Source organism: Argiope bruennichi, chromosome 8 (genome assembly GCF_947563725.1).
Source record: "Argiope bruennichi chromosome 8, qqArgBrue1.1, whole genome shotgun sequence".
Taxonomy (NCBI): domain Eukaryota; kingdom Metazoa; phylum Arthropoda; class Arachnida; order Araneae; family Araneidae; genus Argiope; species Argiope bruennichi.
Window position 1 is genome coordinate 8981758 of NC_079158.1, and position 26835 is coordinate 9008592.

General features: G+C 30.7%; 1 protein-coding gene across 1 annotated transcript in view; it reads left to right on the forward strand.

Moving 5' to 3' along the window:
* Positions 1–1920: 1920 nt before the first annotated feature.
* LOC129980936 (uncharacterized) overlaps positions 1921–26835 on the forward strand; it is a 153333-nt gene continuing 128418 nt past the window's right edge. The window contains exon 1 of the mRNA XM_056091443.1: positions 1921–3857. Within this exon, the coding sequence (XP_055947418.1) occupies positions 3220–3857 (638 nt within the window). The 5' untranslated portion in view covers positions 1921–3219. The remainder of the gene's footprint in view (positions 3858–26835) is intronic.

Here is a 26835-nt window from a genome sequence, read left to right on the forward strand (position 1 = left end):
AATTGACTTTCATTAACGTGTTACCATTACGTTGATAAAAGCTCAAATTAAAAGATTGAGTAAAAAAATAGTAAATTATTACAGTATTATTACTTAAAATAGTAAATTCTTAAAGCAAACTAAGCCTAGAAAAAAGTTATTTACAGTTCGAGTTTGTCAGAAGTGGAAAAAAGGCAAAATATGAAAGAATAGTGTAGCGTATTATATTAGAAAGGTAAGTTATCAAAATATCTATATTTACAATTCAATAATTCTGCTAATTTATATATATACAGGATTTCCACTCTAATTGGGTCCCAACATCTGATTCCTAAACAATTAGTATTTGGCATATACATCTAATAGAAAAATTGTCTTAAACGAAGTAAAGAATACTATTTTAAGCAGTTTCAGACAATAAATATGCCTATAAATTGAGACAATAAATTGATATTTGCTTTATAATTCAATCAGATTTTGTCGCAGAAGTTATAAAAATTTTTTCCCTTTTGTTTTTAAAGTTGGAGTGGCAAGAATATTTCACTAAATATGATTTCTGAAGGGAAGAAAACTGTTAAAATTTAGATTTTTCATAATTTTTTCAGCACTGCATTTATTGTCTGAAACGGAATAAAATATTTTCATTTAAGTCATTTAAATTCTTTTGAAAGTAAAACTGAATTTTATGATGCACCAGAGAAATTTTTATTCATTAATCCTTCCTATAAATAAATAATAATAATAATATTTATGTACTGTACCTAAGACTCCAATGCCAAACGATTCAATTTTTTGTACTCCATTTTTAAAAAACTTGTTTGATTTCAACAAAAAAGATTTTGCATTATTCAAAATTTACGGGAGCTGACATAAAATTCGAGAGAGGCAAAGTGCAATGAAGAGAACGGCGTCAGACTTCTATAATAGTGATATGAATTATATGATTATCAAAAGTTGAAGTGTAGAAATATTTTACTGATGAAGCTGTTATGAGCCAAGTTATATAAAATATTTAATTGAAAATTTTAGCGAGCATTAATCCTACTGAAAATAGCAAGATTCTAATAAGAAGTGATTGTTTTAAATACAATAAAAATAAATAAATTCAAAACTCTTACAATTGACATAGATTAATCGGGCTTATGGTCCCGAGCGAGTTGAAAGAGTGTTACGAATTTGAATGAAATATTTTGGATTATTTCATTTTTGTAAAAATCAGTAAAAAGTTCTAATTAGAAAAATAGGAAAATTAGAATTTAAATTTAAAAAATATTTAATCTGAATAATTTCTCTTATCGAATTTTTTTTCTATTCAAATAACAATGAGAATTTATAATGCTCCATGCTGCTGGATGAGTCTGAATGAAGAGTATACTATTTATACTACTTTATATCTTTTTAAGGATACATTTTTTATTTCCCCCTTTTTTGTTTATTCATTCATTTGATCATTCGCCACCTCTACCACCCTCCAACCCAAAACCCACCTCTCCGGCTAAAAATACTTTTCTAATAGTGCTTTAAAAATGTAAAAATCGTTGTTTTATTAAAGTTGTGGGCATCAAGGCAAAATCGTAAAAAGCAGGTCAATATTAAACCGTAAAATTTGATAAGAAAGAAATTATATAAATATTGATTAAATGCAAAAATAATATTATGATTAAACTCCTATCTGTCTAGAATGTTTAAAAACTTATTTTTTTATAACTGAAGTTTGTAAGGCTGACTATTTTTCCAGCAAAAAGCGGAATCACTATACAGTGACGTCACAGCAAGAAAAGACAGGTTCAACCGAGCGAGCACTTTTCACTAATTGCCCTCAACTAGTAGAAATCAAAGCGTGATAGAAAACGAACCTTGGCGAGCGCCAATGGGTTGTCCCAGTTTCTGTGGCGGGTCGTGGGGAAGTCAGTGTATGCCAAATACGAAACTAGTTCTACCGTTAGGTGGTCCCGCCGCGCGTTTTCGGATCGGTTTGTCGAGCTGCGGGGTCATCAGGCTGCTTGCGCAGGCACTCGCTAATCTTGCGATTCTGTGGAATTCGAAAGTGCGGAAATACAGGGAATTTTCGTACTTTCAGAATCATCAAATGATATTATGAATGATATTTTACAGCAAACAAAAAAATTGCTTTTAGAAGGAAAATAGCTGTTTTTATAGACAGAAAATGTTTGCTGTGCTTAATTTATAAGATGAATGTGATTTTATTTAAATTAGGTGAGTGCAATTGAAAGCTTTTTCAGTGCTTAACCGGATAATAACCATTTCTGCATTATAATCTGTGTTGATTCTTTCATCCTGAATCTATAGAAATCGAAAGAAGGATTGCTGATCAGAATGAACGAGTGACATTTTTTAATGATCAAAACAACTGCTTTCAGAAAAAAAAAAAAGAAGTTTTTATTACGTTTTATTTGTCAGTCGTGACTGAAGTAATTCGAAGTTAATGAGTGCAATAACTGTGTTCAATTGATGTTCCGACTTTGTATTCTTTGTTCATTTTGTTTTGGTGCTGAAATTTTCAGAAATTATCAGATCGAATTATCATTGTTGAATCACATATATTATTTTATATGAAAACTTATTTCATAGCATTCCAATTTTTTTTCTGCAAAAACGATCATATTGTTGTTTTTCACCCAGAATATCAGTTTGCTCAAAATTTGTTTACAGATTTGTTTATTATTATATAAAAACTTGTGTGAAGAAATTTCCAGTTGCGTTTTACCGAAAATCAGCATATGATCGGCCAAAAATTTGTTTAGATATTTTAAATTCATTAATGGGAAATTCGCAATTGCGCGTTTTATTTTATCGTCGAGCCTTAATCGTCGATTGCTATGAAATGTTTATCAATTGATAATAGAGATATATTTTAGTATATTTTAATATATTTGAGTTATTTATTATGGTATTTTCGACTTTTTCAAGCTTCATGAAATTGCCGGTAACCACGAAAAAAAGCGTTCTGAAAAACGGTTGTTGACCATGGAATGTTGCTGGTATTATGGAATATTTTTCTATTTGTTTTCTGAATTCAAAATCCTTGAAGTGAAGAGCTTTTCCTTAACATCTATAATAACAGCCGCTTTTAGAAAAGAAAGAAAAACATTTTTTATTTTTAAAAATTTTGAATTAGTTTTTTAAACTCATCAATTAAAATATCTACGTTAACTTATAAACACATAATAAGTGGATAATAATTGTCTCTACTGACACAGGAGACCTCTATTAAGCAGGATGGCCAAAATACTTGTGACCCAACCCTCCTGTGTCTTCGCCGTCATCATTTTCGTTCTGTTGATCTTCAGTGTGGGGTTGCTTGTCTTCGTTCTGAAAGGGCAATTGCATCATGAGACGTCTTTGGAAGAAGCCGTTGTCGGTCACAAGACATCTTCCAAGGGTCCTGCCAGCAACACAGCAAGTCTTCCCATGATATCCAGCCCTCTGCCGGAGAGTCAGGCTGATTCTGCCGGATACACTCTCCAGCCAGAAGAGAGCCCGTGGCTGGAATTTCGCCTTTCGAAATCTGTCATTCCCTTGCACTACGACCTGTTGCTTCACCCTGATCTGGACACAGATACCTTTTCTGGCACCGTGGAAATCACGACCAACGTCACCCAGGAGACGAGACACTTCATCGTACATGCATACAAGCTGAGTGTCCGGAATGTCCGAGTGGTGGATGTTCGATCAGACAAAGAGGTGGCGTTGGTGAAACAGTTTGTGTACAGTCCCCACGAGTATTTCGTAGTGGCAACAGAGGAGAAAGTGAAGGCGGGCACATACAGGCTCAAGTACGAATTTGCAGGTACTCTCAATGGAACGATTATTGGATTTTACAAGAGCAGGTACAAGAATGTACGGAATGAGACCAGGTAAGTGGATACTTTGTTGAATTGAACCTTTTTTTTTTTTTTTTTTTGCTGGAACGTTCATTTTAATTACTTTACAATAAATCCTTAGAAAAAAAAATTGATCTAAATTGTTCCCAACTAACAGGGCCGACCATCTCGGGGTTGTGGCGGATGCTATGCACCGGGGTCCGCGATTGGGGAGCCCACCGTGATCAAGAATTAAAATAGTGTTCTGAATAGTAATAGCGTTTACACATACTGAAAGTATACAAGTTTGTATCCATGTCGCTGACTGAGCGTCGACTAACGCGGTATTAGGCAACGATCGCAGTGATACCTATTCAAAAGGGAGGAAAATTCAAGCGCCGATTGCACCTAGAAATCGAGGATGAGGCTGGATTCAAAAGGACTTATAAATCGTCAACTATCTAATTTATTTCTAGATCTAATGTAATATATTTTATGAGTGCATATGTGTATGTTTATTTATATTAAGTTGTTCAAACAAAAAGTAAGACGAAGATAAATTAAACGATCGACTCCTAGAAATGCACACTGGATTACTTCTTCACCGGCCACGGCCGGAATGAAGAAGTTCAAATGCAGCAGCCGATAAATTTGGAAATATACGAAGTTTACAGTATATATTATAGACTAGTGGTAGTGAGCAAATATTATTATTAATAACTTACTATTTTAAAGAAAATGACAAATAGTGAAACCCAACTTCGCAGCTGATTAATTGATTCAAAAACGCAAGACTGCGTATTTTGTTTCTGTTGTATACCGTTTTCCGAAAGAAAAAGAAATGACCAAACTACACTATTTATAGATGGCTGTAATAAATGGAGAATGCTGTCAACTGTAATAAGACCATGAGTATTCTAGTTGTCATTTTAATTCGTTACTGCTTGGAAAGAATGACTGAACCGACTAAATTTACGTTCGACTATTGATAAAACGAATCAAGTAAATATAAGTAAGGAAACGGCACGACTTAAATTATTATTTCAAAGAATTGTACTAGATGTGTTTCTATTTTTAGCGTGTAGTAATCTTTCAGTTCGAGGAACCCACGAAATATCAAGAATGCCTAATAATGGAAATTTTTTAAGTTTAATGCAATTATTAAGTAACTACGACTCAGTGTTAATAGATCATATAAACAAAATAATAAATTCGAAAAATACAATTGTGCATCATTTAACACATAGATCACAAGAACAAATTACTCCTGCGTTTGGAAATGAAGTCCTTAACAAAGTTAAACATGATATAAAAGCAACCATGTACTATAGTATTCAAATGGATTGTACTCCTGATTTCTCCATAAGGAACAAGCTGAAGTCGTTATTATGTAAATTTTGAAGAGAAAAGGTTGATTATAAATTAGTTATTTATAGGGTTTATTGAAGTAACTGATGTGACTGGAGAAGGACTAGCAAAAACTCTATTGAAAAGTGTTTGATTTAGATATTATGAATTGTAGAAGGCAAGCATACGACAACGGTAGCAACATGAAAGAGAAATATAATGCTTTACAATCTAGAATATTTTCTCTAAATCGCAATTTATGTGCCTTCCCTTTCATACACCTTTAATTTATTAATTTGCTATGCCGCTTCCAGCACTATATATTGTAAAATGTATTGGGAATATTGCTACGTTTATATTGTTTATTTTCTGAATCTATAAAAAGATGGGAAATTCTACAAAAACATTTAAATATGATTCTTAAATCATTATGCGACACTCTTTGGGAAGGAAAAATAAATTCGATTAAGGCAATGTACACACAGTTTGAACAAACTTGTAATGCCCTTGAAGAATTTAGTGATGTAAGTAACGACAATATAGCTTTATCCGAAGCTAAAAGTTTATTGGATGCAATACAAGAATTGTCATTTATTTTATGTTTAACAGTATGGTTTGTTATATTTTCCAAGATTAACACTATCAATAAACTATTTCAAGTAAAAATAATTGTTCTTGACTCGGCTTTCAATTTAGTCACTAAAATTAAATCCGAAATCCAAAATTTAAGAACAGAAATTAACACTTCTTTAGACGAGGCAAAAGTGATAGCACGTAATTTGAATATTTCAGAACATTTTCCCGAAAAATGAATCCGAAAAAGATAAAAATTATATTTTGAAACAGCCAAAGATGAAATTATAAAAAATCCGGTTGAGGAATTTTGATGTCATTTTTTAACTCTGTAATTGATACTAGTCTTGTAGAGATAGAAGATCAATTTAAAAATATTTCAAATTAATCACTGATATTAAAATTTAAAAAAATTTGAATTAGAGAAATGTTCCAAAAACTTTGCAAAGTTTTATAACAAAGATGTAAATGAAAATCTAATCCAGGAAATTTGTTTGCTACTGGATTTGATTTTGAATGAAAGAGATGTAAATAATGGACAAGACATACTGCAATGCATACTAAATAATAATTATAATGAGCTATTTCTAAATGTATTAACTATGTTAAAACTTTTCTTTACGTTGTCAATTACTATAGGAAGTACTGAACGCTCTTTTAGCAAATCAAATTAATAAAGAATTATCTTCGGTCAAGCGTGTGTTAATAAAGCTTAAATGCACTTGCTATATTAAGCATCGAAAAAGAAATTGCAAAAAAATTGTAATTTTTCTGAGGTAATTTATGTATTACCAAAAACAAAATCATGCATTAAATAAACATGAATTAATAATATATGTTCAGGTTCAGTTTTTTGATTTGAAAAAAAATTAGGGCCTCAAACGGCTTCTTGCACCCAGGCCCCTTTATACAGAAGGCCGGCTCTGCCAACTAAGCTCAGTTCCTCATGAAGCCGAAGTTTTGTAAACAGTTCCGAATCCTTCGGAATTCTGTTTGCCCCACTCCTATTCAATGAACTCTACAGGGTGAAATCAGTTCACATGACGCTTGAAAAGTTAAAGAAAAGCGCAGAATGATCCGGAAACACGTGAAATAACCAAGATGATGGTTGAAAGGCAGTCAGTAACTTCTTAAAAATGGTGGGAAAGAGTGAAATTCTCATTTATTAAAAAAAATTCACTGTAAAGAAATTAATTGCTAGACGCCTTTGCGTGACATTAAAAAAATGATTTCGTTTTGAGGGTCATAATTAATTAATTAATGGATTTTTTTTTTTGTTTCAGGTATCTCCTATTTTTTTTTTATTACTTCGCTATTTCATTTGAGCTTTTTAAGAATTTTTTTACATACATTTATTTTGGTTTATTGGATCATCTGTTTTAAATGTATAGGCGCGACCCTATCTTTGTGTGTGATTGTGGGTAACTTGTAAAATTTCTGATTACATTACTGAATTTTTCTTTCCCGATTTATTTCAAATTGTAATTTTTCTTACAAAAAAAAAAAAAAAAAAAGGAGCAGCAAGAGGACACAGAATTGCATATTGTTTATAAGTACTGGCTAAGGCCTGAACAAAAGAATTTAATGTTTCATTCAACATTTTTAAGCTATGCGTTTAGATAGGAAATTTGAATTTTTCAAAACAGAATTTAATCTTGCTTTTAGGTTCTTAAGTGTTGCAATGTTTTACAATGGGTTATTATTGTATGAAATACCCCTAAATAACAAATATACTTTATTTTAAAAGGAATCTAGTTTTTGTGAAAATGAAAGTAAAATGGTTTAAGTGGATGATTATGCTGAGGATGGGGATTTTTCTTAGATATTCTTCTTCCAATTTCATAGACTATTCCTTTAATTTCACCAGTATGACTAAAGTTTTTAATTTCTAGAATTATATCTTTACTAAATTATTTAAAATGAAATTATTGTTATTTTCAACCATCCAAATGGCATTATTTGAATTGAATGTTCAGTGAATATCTTGGTGATGGATGTCAGTTGACACTTCTGGAGTGAAAAAAAAAAAAAATGTTTGTTTTAACAAACAAAAAAACCAAGATATAAAAATGATTAAATAATTTAATTTCCTGGATTAGGTTTTCATCTACATCTTTATTATAAAATTCACAATGTTGTTGGAACATTTTTCTAATTCGTGCTTTTATTAAATTTTTTATACCAGCGATTCATTTGAAATATATTAAATCTATCTTTTATTTGTACAATAACAGTAACAGAGTTAAAAAAAAAACATCTAAATTCCTTTATTGGGTTTTCTATAGCTTCAACTTGTGCTATTTCGGAATTTAATCAATTTCTTTCCGAATTAGTTGTATAGTAAAATGTTCTGAAATATTCAAATTACGTGCTATCACTTTTGCTTCGTCTAAAATTGCGTTAAATTTTATTCTTAAATTTTGTTTTTCAATTTTAGTTTTATGGATTGAATTAAAAGCTGAGTCAAGAACAATTGTTTTTGCTTCAAATAGTCTATTGATAGTATTCATTTTGGACAATACTGCAAATATAATGTAAATGACATTTCCTGTATTGAATCCAATTGACCTTTAGCTTCGGATATCTTTGCATGATCGTCATTTGTATTAATAAATTCTTCTATGGCATCACACATTTATTCAAGCTATGTATGCATTGCTTTAACCGGATCTATTTTGGCATCCCAAAGAGTATCATATAATTAGATAGGAGTGATATTTGAATGTTTTTGTAGAATTTCCCATCTTTTTGTAGATGCAGAAAATAAACAATATAAAACTTGCAATATGTAAAACAAAATTTTTTACGATATCTACTGCTGAAAGTGGCATCCATGACAAATGAATCAATGAAAAGAATGTGACACGAGGGTTCAGAGCAATTATTCTACATTCTACACATTTGTATTTTCCTTTCATGTTGATATTTGCTTTTTACTATTCATAATCAAATTCACTTAATCTTTTCATTAGAGTTTTTGCTCTAGTCGCATCAATTACTTCAATAAACGCTATAAATGATTCGTTTATAGTTAATTTGTACCCATCAAAATCTGCATATTTAATAATAATTGAAATTTGTTCCTTATAATAACAAAAGCACATTCCATTTGGATAACATAGTACAGTGGCTGCTTTTATATCGTCTTTAATTTTATTAAGGACTTCATTTCCTAACTGAGGAATAATTTTTTCTTGTGATCTATGTGCTAAATGAAGCACAATTCAATTTTTCAAACTTTTTATTCTTTTTATATGATCCATTAGCACAGAGTCGTATTTATTTAATAATTGGATTAAATTAAAAAAAATTCCATTATTAGACGTTTGTATTATTTCATGGGTTCCCCGAAGATTACTACATGCTAAAAATATAATCACATATACAATTCTTTTAAATAGTAATTTAGTTCTTTCTGTTTTCTTATTTATATTACCTGAATTTGTTTTATTAATATTGGAACATAATTTTAGTCGGTTCAGTACTTCTTTCCAAGCAATAAATGAATTAAAGTGACAAATAAAACACCCATGATCATTTGAATTACAGTTGATAACTTTCTTCAGTTATTATAGCCATCTATAAATAGTATAAACTGTACATTTCGTCTTCTTTTAAAAAATAGTTTACAAAAAAAAAAAAAAAGAGTCTTGCGTTTTTTAAATGAATTAGAATTCGCCATTTGGCATTTTTTTAAAAAAAAGTTGTCGTACTTGAAAATGATCTACCTTCAGCAATCTTAGGAAAAACACCTTTGTGTTGTACAGGTCCGATTTTAATATACAAAATTCTAAATGTGTCAGTTATAATACTTGGCCATAAATCTATATCACTTATATTCACTTAATCACATTTGTTACTGTCATTTTCGTCGTTATTCTCTGATTCAATAATATTTATATAAATATACGGTTACTCAACGAATTTCGCAGTTTCTACATTTTTATTGCAAGATTGTGTAGTATGTGCGTAGTTTTCTTCTCCAGTTGTAGCTTGTATTGTAATTTCTGAAGTCGAAGCGATTTCATTACAGAATTACTTCGTAGTCAAGAAAACAGATCTACTTGTGATTTCGCGAAATTTAGCTTTTCTTCTTTCTTTTCTAATTTTCTTTTTTGATACCCAGAGGAATATTTCCTTGGCATGGACATGATTAGATTTAACAATAGTAAGAATTTTTTAAGTTGCAAATATGATCAAAATCATATTTGCAACTTAACCTTATAAATCAGATGGATGACCGTAAATCTACTTACCTTATGTTTATAATATGTTGGACTCTTGCACTAAAGTGTAATATATCTATAAATTTCCTATATTTCCAATCCCGCCGATTATTCTAGTTAAATTTCTTTTATCTTCTTTCCATCCCGCTATTATCGTTGAGAATATTATTTTAGTTCAAAATCCTGTTGGGGCCCCAGTACATAGTATCTGCGCACCACCACCCCCAGATGGCCGACCTTGAATCCAACGGAAGGTCACTTAACCTGTAGCTGGATTTAATGTGCCCAAAATTCTTATAGACGGCGGTTATTTGGAGAAATCCAGCAGTCCCTTAGCTGAAACTGCGGGAATGAGATCGGATCATGTCCATCTTCTATGTTGCAGAAACATGAGGAAGTTATGTATCTGCAATCGAATTCGCTCTCTAACCCGAGGCCGAAACTGCACTTGGTGCATATCACCCTGAATCCTTAAATTGATTCGAGTTCCAAGAGAAAAGTTCGGTGGCAAAAACACTTCTTGAACCATGTAGCGTATGATCATGCAGTTATGAATTTGAATTATTTTCCCATAATTTCAGTATAATTAGTGCTCTTACTTTATAATAATAATGAAGCAATAAATTTTTGTGGATTCTACCTATCCCCTTCTAAATAACATATTGGTATTAAAATGAAATATTCAAGAAAGTACATACATGAAATGACAAAGATAGTTTATTGATATGCTCTATCTTTGTTCCCCCCTTATAATTTCGTAGTAAATTATCGCAAAGAAAAAATATTTTTTCATCACGTTAAAATTTTCAAAATCAGTCTCTTAGTCATATTATTTTTATTAGAGCAAATTTTTTCTGTAATTTTAATAAAATTTTAAATATATTTTACAATAATATGCTTCATTGCCTTCTTCTGCATTTGATATCTACTATTAAATAAAAGACGGTATAAAACGCTTGCACGTAATAACATTTTGATTCTCGATACGAATCTCTTAAATTTAATATACGGTAATTATCTATAATGCGAAGTGAACGGTTCATATATTTGCATTAGATTTTTCAGAAGTTATTCAATGACTTTTATCATTAATCGTTTATCGACCAGGCAATTTCGAACCTTAATTAAATGACTCTAACTCGCATCAGTGACTAAGGACTCTCGATTGAATCAGCATCAGATTTAAGTGAGCCACACAAGTTATAGTTTGAGAACGGAGAGAACTTAGTGAGCACTAAATGCATGAATGGACTTGTAAAGGACCCGTATCGAGTTTAAATTCGGAGCTGGATTGAAGGGGGGGGATCTCTGAAGTCAAGCATTTTTGTAAAAGTCGAACGACTGCATATGATTAAGATGTTTTGCTGATCGATAGTCATTAAAATTCATAAGCAAAGTTTATAATATTTGTTCACAGGGATCAATTTTATGTCTTTTTGTATCAAACTTTATTTTAGAAACGAACCCCGATTTTCTCTATATGCAGGCGTCTATCGAACGATTTTGCTCCTTGTCACACATGTTAAAATTTAAAAGAAAACCCATTTAAAAATTTTTCAAATGTATTATTTCATATAAATTACATAAAGATATCACCTGATAACTATCAGATTTTGATGTTCCTTTCTAGATCGGCCGGGAATATTTCCAAGCATTATTCTTCAATTTCCCCAAAACACTTTATAATATTTTATAAATCTATTACTAATGTACTAAAATGCTTTGGATTAATCATAGATAATTTCTTAATTTGGCCATTATACATTCTTAATTTGCATAAAACGTTCATAACATGGTTATATTTTTGGTACAGTAATTGAGGAGTTCGCCTTATACAATTCAAGTTTAGTATTTCACACTCTTTAGAGAACTCCCATTCTATGATTATAGTGCCTGGAGTTAGACCGTATTTAAAGTACAAATTATTAGGTTGCAATTTTGTATAGAATGCAGGTATATATCAGTTTATATATCTTCTAAATGTTGAAATAAATGTTTATGGTTGGGAAAAAAAACTTTATTTCTCCTACTTTGTTCGATTTTAAACGATACATGGGACCATCTGCCTGCGCATTCAATATTTTAACATGTGCATTCCACAATTTCCTTTCGAATATTAAAATCAGAAACTTTTGCTTATGCTTTTAATAAATTATCAGCTGCTCTCTTTAATTTCCGAGACAAACACGGTTTTATATTTAATCAAATAATTTGCATCTGTTAAAATCCAAAAATCAAGAACTTTAAATGGTTTTAAGATGACTTAAATTATTTATCATCATTAAAGTTTTATTTGCAATTAATTTTCCGTTAAAATTTAAACTCTCATTATAACTTGAGTGTCAGGCGAATGCATAATTATTTTTTGCATAAGAATGAGTAACATAAATTAAAACTTGCCAAATCGTTAATTTAATTAATTAACTTTGGAAATAAATCAAAAATGCAACGAGAACTGAAATCTTGACCTCGCCGAGGCGAAGCTCGCTGCACTAATCAATCAGTCTAGGTCGGCGACGGCGAACTAGTATATAAGTCATATCAAAAGTTTGAAGCTACTTTTTCTGAATTGGTTGGCTCTTGCGCCTTAATATTTTTATGAATGAGCATTCTAAAGGAATTCTATCAGCCAAGTCTCTTCCTGATTCTAAGCCGTGTCCTCTCTTTGTCGTCAGCTAGTCTGTCTTGTTGAGACGTGCACTACCCTTTAATATTAAAAAAGACAGAAAAGATAAGAGGATATTTTCCCCCCTTTCGTTTTCAGATGTGTCAGGTAATGAATACTATCACTTATAAAAATCTGTAAATTAAAATTAATTTGATCCTATTACTAATCTAAAAATCTTTATCTGTATTAATATTTATAATACATGCTTACTATACTAACAATCGAAAGGAAGATATACCAATTAAGTACAGTTTTTACGAGGGAGTCTTAAATAAGTTTTTGTTAGGTGCATAGCATACTGTTATATCTAGAATTTTTATAAAATTGAAAGGAAATTGCCTACTAATGCCTTTATATTTTTAAAGAATAGCTCTAACTGTAAAAGATTAAAACTAAAAAGTACAGAATTGAATGACATGCTAATCTTTCCAAAAAGGAAATTAAAACAAGAATCAACAGTAAAATATTTCTTCATAACATAACACACAAACTACAATCATAAGGCTACTAAAGTTCACTAAAAAATACAAATAATAGGATTAGAAGGGAAAGAATATGAAATTAAGAAACTGCCATAGTTCATCAAAATGTTTTTTTGAAACATTTATTAATTATATCGCATTTCAAAAATAAATTTGGCCCTTCTTTGTAGATAAAAGTTTTTTTTTTTCGGAATCTGATTTTTTAAAATTAATACAAGTAAGATTTGCCAGGACAGAAAAATGAAAATTCTGAACAAAAAAGCAAATATAAACAGAATAATCTGATTAAGCAGAGACCAGCACCTCAAACATAATTAAGAATTAAACCTATATTAAATATGAATGAATTTGAATTATGTATAAATAAACATTTATTGTTAATATTTGTAACATCTGGCAAATAACAATATATATATATATATATATATATATATATATATATATATATATATATATATATATATATATATATATATATATATATATATATATATATATATATATATATATATATATATATATATATATATATATACATACAAAATAGAGGGTTTAATTGCATCCCTTCTTGCTTACTATTGGAAAGCTTCAGGTTCGAGACCCGATTTCACCGAAGAGCCGACGTGTAAGTGGGTCTGGTGCACGTTAAATCTGGCCAAACGTTCCCCCCCTGGTGTGGTTTGGAAGTTTGTAGAGGGGTGATATTAACCCTGGTATTGCTTTAAAAACGGAACATTAAGATAACTAAACTAACCTTGCTTACTATTGCGATTGGTTACGAAATTTGGCAGAAATCTAGAATCAAAACCACATATTAAAGCTCAGTTATCTAACTCTTTGCGTTTTTAAGGAACCGTGTTCGTATATTCCTAGAAAGAGCGTAAACTATGACGAATTTGTTCTGAAACGTAACAAAGATTGGCTATAATGACTGCAAACCAAATTTAACCGTTTAGCTCTTTTTTTCTTCTTCTTGCATACGAAGTATAGAATGCGTAATTAACATCTAAAATGTGCATACCTATCAAATTTTGAGCCAAACCCAACTTGGATCTGACCTCTGTCAGTCTGCACTTTCTCAAATATGAAAACACGATAACTCAAAAACTGAAATACATCACATTTGGTATGTGATTTTGTGACTACAAGTTGAATTCCGGGTCATCTTTTTCAATTGATAGGTAAAAGCGCTTCTAAAACTCATTTTCAACCACACGATAATTTCAGTAAAAATGTTAAATTCTTGCCAATGGTTAATATTTCGTAACTTTAATGCGCCAATACCATGCAAGGCATTCTCTGGAATAGTACTTTTATCAGAGAATATGCGAGAAATCAGCAAATTGGAGGACTCTCTTGCTGGTTTTATTAACATGTTCAATAGCAGATGTATATATAATCATGTTTTGATCAATTACGTGTCATCCGTAAGAAGCTCCGTCAACATTCTGAAGCGGAATTATTAATTATAAAATAAAACGTACCAACTCTTTATTTCATTATTTGCATTCCTCCGCTTTTCAGTTCCGCTGCTTTGATGTCAGGTTTACGGAGCTGGCGTGGGTCGATAGTGTCATGTTTTGGGCGTCTTTCCTACATTTTGTTTTGTTTCCGAAGTTCGATTGAATGAGTGTGTTTACAGAATTATGTAGGTCCTTTTGATGCTGAATATAAATATCGGAAAAAAGGGATGTTGCTATTTGCTTATATTACTCATTGGGAAATATCTTTTCAAAGCGTGCTATAATACATATTTTCTTTGTATTTTTTAAAAACTTTTCTTGAAAATTATTATTTATTTTATTTTATTTTTGTTTTTATGTTTCATATTTTTTGATTAAAAGAGCTTATAAATGACTTGTTTCTAAATAGTTTCTCCATTGAAGCATTAAAATTGTTCTTAATTTGCTGAAACCGATCGCATCAAAAGATTTTAATGGTCTCCGAGAAAACATATCATTGGACGCAGTCTGACGAATCGCAACTCTGTGTGATTTTTTATGAGGAGATGGCGACTCTGTGCCTGGCAGTCATTATTGCTGTGACAGCTCTAATCAAAACGACAAAAAAAAAAAAAATTAATAAGATTAGACAAAAAAAAAAAGATTATTTGTCAAATTTTATTTAAAAAAATGTATGCTTGGTAAAAAAAGATTGAAACTTTTAGTCAGAAGTATCATAGTTTATAATGTTTCAGGCTTGATTCGTTTTTCTTCCTTCATCTAGCTTGATTGCGTCAACCGTAGCATTCTGCACTCAACGACTTTTTCGTCCCTCGATTTACAGAAAGAATGCCGGTTTCATCATAATCATGTTAAAAAAAATCCCTTCCTCCAATATGTGAAAGCATTAGTAATAAGTCATAAAATGCCATTATTTTCTTTAGTCCTTCCAGAATATCCTGATTGATTACTCACATTGTTGATGTTTTGTTGTACAAAGTAATACAAACAACGCAATGGCGGATTTAATGGAGATCCTATGCAGTGCCCATTCTGAAACTTTGTATTTCAACATTAATCTTTTTTATTAGTTCGTTTTTATTTTACTATTTTTATCTCTATTGAGTGCACAGCATTCACATTCGTGCGCAGTATTAATTTAGATGAAGTTCGAGGAGTGTAAATATTAGAATAATTAAGGGGATGTAATGAAACTTCTAAGAACCCGATCAACTATACTTGTAAAAATACCAATAATAACTTAATAGTTTATAATTCATAGAATATATACGTATATATCTATTTAAAAATTATTCTTTTGTTACTTAAACTAATAAAGTTTTTTTATTTGATTTGCCTGCGGTCAAATAGGCTACCTAATTTGCCTATTTGAAAATTATTTTCATGTCTTAAACTGTATTTTTCAAAAACTAAACAAATGAAGGGTGATGATTTCTAGCCATTTTGCCTCTGGCTCCCCGTGCTCTTATCTGTTTTTATTTATAAATACGAAACATATATTTTTGTTGTTCGCTTCAAAAACAACTTTTGAAAAATTTTATTCCGCAACGAGTGAGAAAATCGCTATTTTGGTGTTCTTTGTTAGGTTGCATTTTTCTTTCAGTTTCTTATTTCTGATGTTGATGTTGCTACTTGTCAAAAAAATTTCGCTGAGACGTTTTAATTCGAACATTATGTAGTGATCCCCTATATTGCTTGATAATAAACATCTCCTCCGCCGCCTTTCTTTTCACTGCATCTGGTGAAATCGAAGCAGCTGGAGCAATCGCAAAATCGCGCAGGAATTTCGATCTGAGAACAAACAATGGATTATCGCTGTTGTCGCAAACAATGATTTCGCTTTCTTACTTTCAACTCTGTTAGGACCTCGACTCTATTTAATAATTAATGTCTAATTAATTATTATTATAAAACCTTATCTTATTTATTATAAATAAGATTAGGATTCCTTCTTATTATTATTATAAGAAATTCCAATCTTATTTTTAATCATATTGATAAGATTGGAATTTTTATTCTCGAAAATGCAACATATAAAAACCGTGAAAAAAGGAGTGGAATTTCTATGTTATTGCTGGCACCGTTCAAAAATTGGTCCCGCTTCTTATCAAATTTCAAAACATAACAAAAAAAAAAATCCTTAGCACAATGTTTTAAATTTTTTAAATTTAAAATTTATAAAAATTTTAATTTTACGGGCGCATTGTCTTTGAGAATATCGATGGAGAAGGTAAAATAGCGCATTTTTCTATGATAGTAACTCGCTTAGTTTTAGTTGCAATATAGTGGATCTTAGTGTCTCAAGAATATTTTAATAAAATGGATTGGAGACATTCCTAGATCTGATAGGTTTATTTTCTTCGAGGAGGTCAATGGAATGGTCTAAAATCATATATTTTTTATAAAATAATCATAACTAGATTTTCATAACTCAAATAAGTTTCTGTTCCTTAAGAGTAGATTTTTCTTTTTATTTAAAATGTTGCATACTCATAGGAACGAGGGTCTGTATGAAAAATTCGCAATTTAGCAGACAGTTTTTTGACTGTAGCTACTTAAAATATAATTATTTACTACATTTAGACCATTTTTCTCATTTTTCTTCTCAGATACTTACGGTTTAGAAATTAGCTGTTGGAATCCGATTACCGTGGCTTTCGTGTATGTATTAAATCATGCTTTCCTTAAATAACAGGATTATTGAATTAAGGACATAAATATTTTAAGTTACAGAAAACTTTTTCTTATATTTTCAATTTATTTTATTTCGTACAGACAAGTGCTAAAAATTATACTTTTCTAGGTTCAGTTGGCAGTGACAATTATGTTAATATTTTAATTTGAGCTTTTGTCAGCATGATGACAACGCGTTGATAAAACGATTTTTTTTTTCATCCAAGCATAACGTGCTCTTTCAAGTTAAAATCGATTTTTATTTCTGTTAAATGCATTGTTGAAAAATGCATTTAACATTATTTTTAGAAATTAAAAAATTTATATGGCAAAATAATATATATATATCATTGAAAAGAAAATTTTTTGAAGTTTAAGTTGGTGCAATATTTTTGGAGTTATCATTCCCCCCCCCCCCCAAAAAAAAAGATGTCAAAGATTTCGCTTTATTTTTAATTAAGTCACTCAGAGGTGAAAATTCCCACCCTTCAAAGCATTTATGTGCCAAGTTTGGTAAATCTGTGTCAAACGGTCTAATCTGTAGAACGCCAACATACACACACACAGGCAATCATCTTTATTATAAGAAAAAATAAATATTCCTCTAAAAATAAACTTCTTGTCCTCAATGATCGCAAGTGTATTATTTAAAATTCTCCCATTTAAAAAAAAATGTATACGATGCTAAAACGTTCTTTTCGTTTTCAAATTTTATTGCACAATTATTGACTTATTGAAAATCAATGTAAATATTAATTAATTATTATATTATTTGTAATAAAAGGATGAGATATTAAAAATCAATCTATAGAGCCCATTCCAGTTTAAAAACTGTTTTTTTCCTCTTCGTAGTAGTTTTTGTATTTTATTCAAACTTTTCCTGTGCTTTTTCAGACGAGAAGTATGTAAATTATGCTTTAAATGGTCCAAACAAAAGAGACACAGAAACCAAGTCAAATTTTCTTGTTTGCCCGATTTTCAAATGTCCCTTTGAAAAGTAAGCCGTTTGAAAGTTGCCCCTTTGACAGAGTCAGTAAGTGGACTTCAGCATTCATTCTTAATTATTTTTTTGTGCAAGTTTTCGCTGCAGCGGATGGGCCTTTTCGAGTGGACGGTTTCGCAGGGAACATCCGCGTTCGCCGCTCTTCCTGTCCGATCTTCCTGCATCTATTAGCGCTGCTCTGAAGAGAGGCTATTTTCGAATTTACATAGCCAGAACTTAAGCCCAGTATTCATTAGAATCTCTAGGAGAGTGTGGAAGCAGCTAAACAAAATGGGATATTGAATGCGAAACTACCTGCGTGCCCTCTAAACGAGACATATGGATACTTTTTCCAATTACGCCTCTAGGATTGCGACATTAAAATTATTCCTAAGCAAGAATTGTCTAGAAATAAAATAGAAAATTCATAAATACTAGGTATGATACAAAAATCCTTTTTTTTAAGTGTGTGCACAAATATTCTGAAGTTTTAGCAGAGATATCTTGATAAAAATTAAGTTTTTATATACTAAAAATGAGACTATAATAGGAAAATCTTTGATAGGCGCTCTAGATGGCTCCATATAGTTAAATGGTTCCCTTATGGTTAAAACTTGATCAGTGCAAATTAAAGCATAATTTCTCCATTTTAACAACCTCAAATGACGGAATTTTGATGTACAGATTTGAGCACGTAAAACATTATTTTTCAGATCGAAATTAAGTTTGTTGATGACGTGAGGGATTTCATTTTCTCTCGATTTGTATGCTTGGATTTGTATGCATAATAATGGCAGGCATTTGCAGTGGAACAAAGCTGCCGTTTCAAACTAACTTTCAACACTAAAAAGTAAGAGTGCGTAATGCTTTTAACACGAAACCCATTTTGGCACAACTCGCGTCTTGCAGCCAACGCTGGCCGATTGACTCACTGGAATTGGATGACAATTCCCAGAAACTCCATGTATTTCGACATCAGAATCAACCGCTTGAGGTGGATCATTAACGAAGATTATTTTTTCCAGCCTTAATTGTTGCGCAATGGCAGTGCTCTGCCAACTTGCAACGGTGACGAAATGTTCCGCGATTAGCATTTTTATGTAGAATTATCCGAATTCGCCCATTTGTTTTTATTATCGAGCATCTGCCAGCTGAAAATCCCGATGTTATTAATCTCTTGCCTTAAAGCTTATTTTTTGCAGTCCTTCGACGTTTTATATGTTGTAGTAAAAACGAAGAGTTGAAAAGCATATGGCAAATAGTATCATAAGTTACTATTTTTTACTTTAAGTTATTCAATATTTTGACATTTTAATTTTGTTTCGTATAGTTTTCCGTGTAAGAGACATTATTTTGGAATATATATATATATATACACATGCATTTTTAGAAATGTAGGTGACATCGACTTATTGCAATATCTTGATGAATTATTGCACATTTATTTAGAAACAATGCTAATCCCTGGAGATATTTCGGAACACGCCCTTTCGATTGAATTGATTGAATTAAACCTGAGAAGAGTGAGGAATAACTACAAAATGGAGCAGAGTTTCTACTCTTAACGAAAAATTATTGTTTCTTCACAGTGTAAATTAAAGCATTAGGTTTATATTCGTTTTTCGTTTTCCTCTCAATTTTTCAAACATGATTGCTACAATTTTTTTTTAAATTATCCGTAAGGAAGGCCAAAAGGAAAACAAGGCTCGTAAGATTTCATGCTAAATCTTTTAAATTTGCTAGAGCTATGAGATATGGCAAAAAAGTTTAGTTCAGTTTCTCAGTAATACTGAAATGATTAATCTTGCAAAAATCATATTTTTCTTTTCATTTGTTTCAATTGTGAATGCTTGAAAAAAGAAAAGTAGATGTCCGTACGGAGAATTTAAAGTTAAAAATGTAGTACTTTAAAAAATTATTTCAGTTACGAATTTTTTTTTTTCATGTTTCATTAGGTTTTAGCATGAACGTTATTTAAAAATGCTTAAAATAGTATTTGAATATCATTTTTTTAAAACATTAATCTCCAAATGTGCCTTGAACTTTGAATACTGTGGTAATCATGATTTCTTCTGAGACACGGAAGTACTCACAATTTGACATTCGACTGACATAGTCGCTCGTCATCATAAACATCCAAGTTTCGTATATACTGGATTTGGAGATTTGTTTATGGAATCAAAATTACAACGAGCCAGACGTGATGATTACGAGGACTCCCTTTTGCGTGTAGGCAAAAAATAAAATGCACGATGAAATATTCTCTATTTAGGTACGATATCAAAATCTCTTTAATTCGACGGGCACTGCTTTATGATGACAATGTTTTTTTTCGGATCTTGATTCGAAATCTTTTCTTCAGCCGTATGTTCTAAATTAAGAGAATTACCACTTTTTATCGGTTATCTACAGAATTACTGAACAGATTTGAATGAAATTTGGAACATATATAGGCACATGTAATACAAAAAGAACATCGAATACAAAAAGAAATCCCAAACAAAAGTTATGAACCTGCTCATCTATATCGGCCATCAGCATAAAGAAGGTTTAAAATAGATATCACAGGATGAAATCAAAAGGAAATAATAAGAAGTATTACATATTGAAGCTACCATAGATAATGTATGCATTTTCATAGAATAATAATGTATTTATTGAAAAGTAAATAATATCAAGGTACAAATAATAATAAAGGTACAATAAATAATTATAAAAACAATATGCAAATCTGGGCTAGTTACAAAGTTTATATTGTTGGAAAAACTTAGTTTTTAGCAAGTTCCAAAAGTTTGTATCAGTTGTTTACATGATCTGAAAGCTTATCTATGCACTTTAAACCTATTTGAAGAAATTAACTATCGTTTGTAAATATTTTTCTTCCAATTCAGTGCAAACAGTAACGTTTTATGGCAGAAAGTATGAATATTGGAACTAAGATCTTATTGTCACCCAATTACATATTTCATTTACAGATATTAGTTATAGTAAAAAGAAATTTGTTTTCTATTTTTTTAATATTCTTTGCTACTATTGTATTTGTTATTAACTGCATGTCGTTGCAAAATTTAGGCTTAACCTCATGTCATTGGCGAACATAGCGAATAGACTAAAGTGGTATTTGGACGGATCTTTTTTGGCTACTAATTACTGTTAGTCGAATAATAAAAGTACCCGTACTTGGATTAAGCCCTAATAAATATCTTTTATTATTACAATATTTTTTTAATTCAGTATACGCTAAGTAACGCGTCAGACACAGAGCCGGCCTTCTCTATAAAGGGGCTGGGTGCAAGACGTCGTTTGGGGCCCTAATTTTTTGCAAAGAAAAAAAAATACGAACCCGTACATATATTATTAATTCATGTTTATTTAACGCATGATTTTGTTTTATCTAATACATTAATTACTCCAGAAAAATTACAATTTTTTGCAATTTCTTTTTCGATGCTTAATATAGCAAGTACATTTAAGCTTTCTGAACTTATGCTTGACCGAAGATAATTCTTTATTAATTTAATTTACCGAAAGAGCGCTCAGTACTTCCTATAGTAATTGGCAACGTAAAGAAAAGTTTTAACACAGTTCATACATTTATAAATAATTCATTATAATTATTATTTAGTATGTATTGCAATATGTCATGTGCGCTATTTACTTTTTCTTCATTCAAAATCAAATGCTGTAGCAAACAAATTTCCTGGATTAGGTTTTCATCTACATATTTGTTATAAAACTTTACGAAGTTTTTGGAACATTTCTCTAATTTATGTTTTTCTAAAGCTTTTATATCTTTCATTAATTTGAAATACTTTTAAATCGATCTTCTATCTGTACAATACAGAGTTAAAAGTATCAGTTACAGAGTTCAAAAATGACATCAAAATACCTCAACCGGAATTTCTATAATTTCATCTTCGGCTGTTTCAAAATATAATTTTTCTCTTTTTCGGATTCGTTTTTCGGGAAAATGTTCTGAAATATTGAAATTACGTACTATCATTTTTGCCTCGTTTAAAGAAGTGTTAATTTCTGTTCTTAAATTTTGAATTTCGGGTTTAATTTAATTGACTAAATTGAAAGCCGAGTCAAGAACAATTATTTTTACTTGAAATAGTTTATTGATAGTGTTAATCTTGGAAAATATTACAAACCATACTGTTAAACATAAAATAAATGGCAATTCTTGTATTGTATCCAATAAACTTTTAGCTTCGGATAAAGCTATATTGTCGTTACTTACATCACTAAATTCTTCAAGGGCATTACAATTTTGTTCAAACTGTGTGTACATTGCCTTAATCGAATTTATTTTTCCTTCCCAAAGAGTGTCGCATAATGATTTAAGAATCATATTTAAATGTTTTTGTAGAATTTCCCATCTTTTTATAGATTCAGAAAATAAACAATATAAACGATGCAATATCCCCAATACATTTTTACAATATATACTGCTAGAAGTGGCATCGCAAATTAATAAATTAAAGTAGTATGATAGGGAAGGTTCTCTATCTCTAAATTGCGATTTAGAGAAAGTATTCTAGATTGTAAAGCTTTCTATTTCTCTTTCATGTTGCTACCGTTGTCGTATGCTTGCCCTCTACAATTCATAATATCTAAATCAAGCTCACTTAATCTTTCCAATAGAGTTTTTGCTAGACTTTCTCGAGTCACATAAGTTACTTCAATAAACCCTTAACACTGGGAAAATAGTTACTTAATAATTGGATTAAACTTAAAAAATTTCCATTATTAGGCATTCTTGATATTTCGTGGGTTCCTCGAACTGAAAGATTACTACACGCTAAAAATAGAAACACATCTAGTACAATTCTTTGAAATAATAATTTAAGTCGTGCCGTTTCCTTACTTATATTTACTTGATTCGTTTTATCAATAGTCGAACGTAAATTTAGTCGGTTCAGTCATTCTTTCCAAGCAATAAACGAATTAAAATGACAACTAGAATACTCATGGTCTTATTACAGTTGACAGCATTCTCCATTTATTACAGCCATCTATAAATAGTGTAGTTTGGTCATTTCTTTTTCTTTCGGAAAACGGTATACAACAGAAACAAAATACGCAGTCTTGCGTTTTTGAATCAATTAATCAGCTGCGAAGTTGGGTTTCACTATTTGTCATTTTCTTTAAAATAGTAAGTTATTAATAATAATATTTGCTCACTACCACTAGTCTATAATATATACTGTAAACTTCGTATATTTCCAAATTTGTCGGCTGCTGCATTTGAACTTCTTCATTCTTGATACAATTCTTGAACAACTTGATATAAATAAACATACATAGATGCACACATAAAATATATTACATTAAATCTAGAAATAAATTAAATAGTTGATGATTTACAAGTCCTTTTGAACCCAGCCTTATGTGCCAGTAGCGCCTGCTCTGTCTTAACATGTCTGAAGAGGATTTCTTTATTCATAAATGGACCCCCCCCCCCTCTGAATAGGTATCACTGCGTTGCGTAATAACGGCGTTCGACGCTCAGGCAGCCACGTGGAAACAAACTTGTATACTTTCAGTATGTGTAAACGCTATAATTACCCAGAACACTATTTTAATATTTAATCACTGTGGGGCCTCCCAATCGCGGGGCCCCCGTGCATAGCATCCGCCACCCATCCCAGATGGCCGTCCCTGGTTAGACATCAAACCAAAGGTCCATCAAATTAACAAAATCTCCAGAATAATAAGGTATATATATAATATAATTTATTTATTTCATAACTTTTATCTTAATTTAACCCTATTATTTTCATTATAAAGTGTTCTCTTATTTCCTGATCCAATTCATACTTTTTTATTTCATTAATTCTACACGCTTTCTATAAAACTGCTGTCTTAGGGAAAAATGCCTAATGCTTACAACATTCTTTTAGAAATGCCTAAGATCCCTTTAACTGAGTCTACACGTGTCAAAGAAATCGCAATCAAAATCTCATATTAAAATCAGTGAAGGACAAAATTTCTGTTTCTTTTGTTCTTAGATCACGATGTAAACGGACTCGGTTTTATCATAACTTCTTGTACATAAAATGCCTCCCGTAGTGAAATAAATCGAAGTTAAAATTTCAAAAGTTTTTTTCTTCTCTGCCACGCATTTGTTAAAATATAAAGAACTAAAAAACACCCAGCTTCTGAACATTTTTAAGTTGATTGTTTTTATATAATGTTGCCATTAAATTTTTTTCTTCTTAACTTTTGTTCAATTAGTTTTATCCAAGCTTTTACACTTTACACCATGTGCATTTAAAAAACTTCCAAAGTTTTAAAATGAAATAAAAGTAGAAGATTTTTTCATTTTTTTTTCAAAGCTGGCAACAGAAATTATTGATGCTAGAAACAGTCAAAAGTTGAAATGAAAATTTTAACCCTCCACCCTTTTTACCCCTTTTGAGCTAGATGGCCCATTTACGAACTCATCCGAGGTTTTCGCATTTCTAACAACTTATTTCAAGACGGTGAAATCCAAATAAAACAAATTACTCTAGTTATCCTGCCATATATGCTAATTAATTTGTCCTAATTACTTTATTAATTTTTATCTTAATTTAAAATTAAGCTATTATGGCTTAACTTCATTCTAAAATGTTCCCTTATTTTCTAATCCAATTCACACTATTTTTACTTAATTAACTCTTCACGCGCAAGAATTGTAGTTTCAATTCTTGAAAAAGTTTGGAAAAGGAGCTCATTTTCAAAAATTTCACAAAATTCAATAAACTGCATCAGGAGCATGAAAAATGAAAGGAAAAAAAATTTAGAATGATTAATTTCTTCTTCCTTCGGCGGTATACCCCCCCCCCCAAAAAAAAATCATTGAAAGAAATACTAAGAACAAATACATGCGATTAATTGTCAAAACGACAACAAAATCTTATATAAAAATTCTGCTATGTTAAATTTTACTGTTCGGGTTTTGTGGCACATGAATGCCAGACACAATCACTTCTTTTTATGTTGGAGTTTTAAAATTGTTTACTTTTCTGCGTTCTGTAATATCCTGTTTTATTATTTATTTATTAAATTATTATCTTTATGGAAAATGTATCTCTGTTGTAAGGAAGTATAAATGAATAAAATAAAGGCTAAAAATATATATTAATTAAAAATTATATTATACTAATACATTAATTAAAAATTATATCATACTAATACATTAATTAAAAATTATATTATATTATACTAATAAAAGTGTATTTTCAGAAATTGTTTTAATTAAATTTATTTGGTTTAGTTTCCATTAAATATAATATAATTGTAAAATGTCTCACTTTTGTACACTTTAGTATCGTCTTTCATATTTTTAAAGAAAAAGAATATTTTCTGCTTTAAATTTACTAATAAAAATGCGTTAAAATTTTTTTAAATTACAGACAATTTTTTCCTTTAAAATATTATTAAAATTTAAAATTTTCTTAAAAAATTTAATATATTTCATATTTTATTATATAAATATTATGAAATCTTGTATTGATTTTTTTTCTAATTCAATGCCAGATACTGATTCTATTATTAAATAAGTAATCGATTAAAGCTAAGCAATTAACTGATAATAAAATTCTGGAACTATTAGAATAGTACATTATTGTAAGACATGCCAATTTTGGCAACCCTTCTCACCCCTGAGAGTAACCCCACTGGTCTAACGGAAGTGGGGGAGGAGAAAGAAGGAGAGAGAGAGAACTGGCTGAGAGGCAGCAGAGGAAGGTCGCTCTGCTAGATCGTGATGTTGTTTCTTGTAATATTTTCATAATTTTGTGTCGTAATCTGTGCTGTGTCCCTTATGAACCTGTGAATAAAAATTTTGGGACTAAAAAGGTGTGATCACTGTCTCTACTGCTCATACAAAAGAAACCCCTCGCCAAAGAAAGGGTTTTTACATTGGTGGCAGCTACATGGGATGTGAGCAGAGACAAATCACAGAATAGGTGACCGGTACAGTGACCCTCAATACCCATCGTAATCAATGGAATTCCTGGTCGTCGTAACCAGTGGAATTCTTGGTCTGCAATGGAGTTCTTTCTCATCTTGGTCATCGGCACCAGTGCGGAGTTGTTGAGTTTTCAAGTTTTGGTGCTCAGGAATTCAATGCTCAAGAGTTCAGAACCTGGCTCCAGAAAAAGATCAGGCCCACTGAATGGTTCTATTTGGGTTCATCCGTGTGGGAAGTAATTTTATTACCTCTAATGACAACAAACCGTGAGTACTGTAAACCTTTGTGCAATTATATCTCAAGTGCTGAAGAAGACCCTATTGCTTCGATTTTTTAATGCTAAAAAATAATTAAACGTTGTATTGAAATATAAATTTTCATAGTATACTGATGGTGTGGAAATATTTTGTGTATTTGTAATATGCATGTATTTTAATGAAAACTAAAGCAAAGCCAGACAAATTTGGATTCTTCCTGTCTTGAGCTGACGGCCAGTGCGACATTTTGTTGTGGGGGTCAATAGACCACCCCGCCCAAACAACATCTGGTTTCTGTCTGCCCTGAGCTGGCGCGGATGAATTTTTTTTTTTTTTTTGTTTATTTCGTGTAGGGGAGAAACGGGTGCACTCTGTTTCCCTTGATATGTTTATTGCTT